Genomic DNA, 3624 nt, shown 5'->3' with positions numbered 1-3624 from the left:
TTAGTACGTACGTATCCGTATAACAGAGATAGGTAACTCAATAGTGACAAAAGCGTTAGACATCACTAGCAGACAAAAGAAAAGAATAAAAGGAGAGAAACACCCTACTCCCAGATCAAGTTTACTCAACTATTGTAAATCCTATTTTTTTTTAGCATTACAAACATCGATCGCCTATAATTAATGGATATATAATGTAGTGTTTTTCAAAATTAAATATTTTAAAATAAATAAATAGAAAATTCAAATTTGAACTTTACTCACGTTCCTGTTAGAACTTTAAAGTTGAAAGGAAACTAACCAGATTACTTGTACATCCATCAATTTTTTTTCTTGGTTTTCATTCAATGAACACATCTACCATGTGAAATTTCAGTATTTACCATACATATTTTAGTCTTTTGAGATTTTGCCCAAAATATCAATAAGTTCAATTTTTTTTTTTAATTACTGAACTACTTTGGATTTAAAAAATAGAAATGACTTAATAATTAACAATATGAAAAAATTGGACTATTCAGGATATTTTAAAAAATAAAGAGACTGAATATTTTATTTAATTAAACTATATGAACTAAATAATAATTTTACATATTTATATTAATTATTATTTAAAAAAATTTACTAATTAATTTCACCGCATCAAAAAATTTTAAAATTTTAAAATTTTATATATTTTAATTTTTATTATATTTATTGAGTTTAAATTTTAAATTTATTAAAATTTTTATTTATTTATAAAAATTGAGTTTGAATTTTAAATTTATTATTTTGATTTATAAATGAGATTTTATTGGTTGTTTTTTTTTATATAGAAAATTATAAATTTATAAAAATTAAATTGTAAGAGTTAAAAAGTTGAGTTTTAGAAAGATAATTCAGTTATTTACCTTTTCATTAATAATATTTTTTAATAAAAAGAATTTAAATTTTAATAAAATTAAATTTTAGATCCTTTCGCTAATAATATTTTTTAATAAAAGTAAATTTTAAAGAATATTGAATTTGAAAAATAGAAAAATAAACGCGGTAATTATTATATAAATCAGATACGAAACAAGTAATTTTCCCTATTATTATAATTAGGAGATGGTCAAAATCCTTGTTTCAACGCCCAAAGGGGAAATTTCAGCTATTTCTTCAAGCACAGTTTGCTTGAAGAAAGAAGAAAGCTCGAGTTGAAGAGTCCAAATCCTTGGCACTTCGCATTTGGCAGACCTTTCTCGACCATGGAAATCCATTTCCACAGCAATTTTCATCTCTTCCTCAGCTTAATCTTCACCTTCTGCTTGTTCATCTTCCCTTTCACCATCCAAGCATCCAAAGAAAAGACCACCTTCAATTTCACCACATTCAGCGCAGATCATATGCCACAGATAAATTTCGAGGGAGACGCATACGCAGAGAACCAAGTCATTGAATTGAACAAGAACTTGGAAGAAATCGTTCCTTCTGGAAGTGTGGGTCGAGCAACTTATTATAAACCAATGCATTTGTGGGAAACTGTTTCTGGGAATCTTGCAAATTTCACAACTCATTTCTCTTTCGTTATCAAATCCAGAGTTAACATTACCCCAGCTGATGGATTGGTTTTTTTCCTTGCGCCTAATGGCTCTCGACTCTTGCCTTCTTCTGGATTTGGGAAACTGGGTATTTACAGTGATGACAAGAATTTTCAGGCTAATCAACCTGGTTTTGTTGCTGTTGAATTTGATACCTGGTGGAATACCAATATCGACCCTGAAGGTGCTGGGCAACATATAGGTATTGATCTCAGCTCATTGACTTCTGTCAAATACGTCAACTGGTCGAAGAACAGTATTGCTGAGGGAGGAAGAGTTGATGTTTCAATTCACTACGATTCAAGCACAAAAAATTTTAGTGTCACTGTGAGAGATGGAGTGAATCTGCATACGTTATCACACATGGTAAACTTAAAGGATTACTTGCCGGAATGGGTTACCTTCGGATTTTCAGCAACCACCGGCCGTGATTATTTTGAAAGAAACCAAATTTACATGTGGGATTTTGATTCAACCTTGCAACTTTCTCAAAATTCAACCAACACAAGGAATCCTCCAAGCTCAGCAATCCCAAGAGAAGGAAAGAGTAAAGACACCACCCAGGTTGTATTGGGTATTGTTGGTGGTGCCCTGGGCTTGGTCTTGGTTATTGCTGTAGTTTTGTTTGGATTACGGTTGAAAAGAAGAAGACAGAGACCAGGTGCTTGTGATAATTTCGAGGGGACTGGACCAAGGAGCTTTTCCTATAAGGAATTGGTTATTGCTACAAACAACTTCTCCAACGAACGCTTGCTGGGAAAGGGAGGATTTGGAATGGTTTATGTGGGCTACTTGAGCGATGGAAATCCAAATATTGCTGTAAAGAGAATAGCTTCTGAGACTCGACAAGGGTTGAAAGAGTATGCTTCTGAAGTGAAAACCATTAGCCGATTGAGGCATAGGAACTTGGTCCGACTCATTGGCTGGTGCAGAAAACATCAAGAACTCTTCATTATTTACGAGTACATGCCAAATAAGAGCCTAGATTTCCATCTTTTCCAGAACTCAAGCTCGTTGACATGGGAAAAGAGATATGGCATAGCTTTAGGCTTGGCCTCTGCACTTCTTTACCTCCAAGAAGAATGTGAACAATGCGTGCTGCACAGAGATATCAAGTCAAGCAATGTGTTGCTGGATTCTAATTTCAACGCTAAGCTTGGTGATTTTGGACTTGCTAGGCTTGTAGAACACGGCCAAGGTTCAGACACAACGAAGTTGATTGGAACATATGGGTATATAGCTCCAGAGTATATTGAGAGCAGCAGGGCAACCAAAGAATCAGATGTCTACAGCTTTGGCGTTGTTGCTTTAGAAATAGCAACTGGCAAGCCTGGTTTCAAAGGAGTTGGTGGAAATGTTATGAAATTGGTGGATTGGGTTTGGGAGCAATATCGAAGTGGAAATGTTTTGGCTGCAGCTGATCCACAATTATGCCAAGATTATAACGAGGAAGAGATGGTGAGATTGATTGTTGTTGGGCTCGCTTGTGCTCATCCAAACTATTCTCAGCGACTGTCAATTGGAGAAGCCATTGATGTGCTGCAATTTAAAGCTCCAGTGCCTGAGATTGTGTCTTATCAAGCCAGCATAAATTCATTCTCTGAATTTTTATCCCTTGGTGCTAGTGGTTCTGAGGCCATGCCAGGTAAGGCAAAGCTTAGTTTTGATTAAATTAGGTAAGCAATGTAAAGTCATTAGTCAATGTAATGGGCTTTTCTGTAAGCTCAATAATTATCATGTTATCTTCATTTTCTGCAAGCTCAGTGTTCAAGCATTCTTCCAGTTCAAAAAATTCATCCTCGTTCGTTGAAATTAAGAATTATGGAAGATATATTCAATTTAATCGGTTTCTCTTATTAATTCTTATGTTTGTAATGAATTTTTTTTTTAATTTAAAAAATTTATATATTTTTTAAATAGAAATAATGCATATGATTGTGTAAGATTTATTTATTTATTTATTTGCAAATGAATACATTCTTAAACAATAGTAAGCCACCAATTTATAATTTTAACACATTTAACATGTTGAAATTCTCCCTTAAAAAAATTGATATATTTA

General features: G+C 33.3%; 1 protein-coding gene across 1 annotated transcript; it reads left to right on the top strand.

Annotated features, from left to right (window-relative positions):
- The first annotated feature begins 1085 nt into the window (after nt 1-1085).
- LOC110619157 (L-type lectin-domain containing receptor kinase IX.1) lies at nt 1086-3405 on the top strand. Its single transcript, XM_021762419.2, has one exon. It carries the CDS (start codon nt 1230-1232, stop codon nt 3231-3233), a length of 2004 nt encoding a protein of 667 aa, XP_021618111.1. The 5' UTR covers nt 1086-1229; the 3' UTR covers nt 3234-3405.
- Nucleotides 3406-3624: the final 219 nt, after the last annotated feature.

The sequence above is a fragment of the Manihot esculenta genome, chromosome 7 (genome assembly GCF_001659605.2).
Source record: "Manihot esculenta cultivar AM560-2 chromosome 7, M.esculenta_v8, whole genome shotgun sequence".
NCBI lineage: Eukaryota > Viridiplantae > Streptophyta > Magnoliopsida > Malpighiales > Euphorbiaceae > Manihot > Manihot esculenta.
This window is presented reverse-complemented; position numbering and strand designations above follow the sequence as displayed.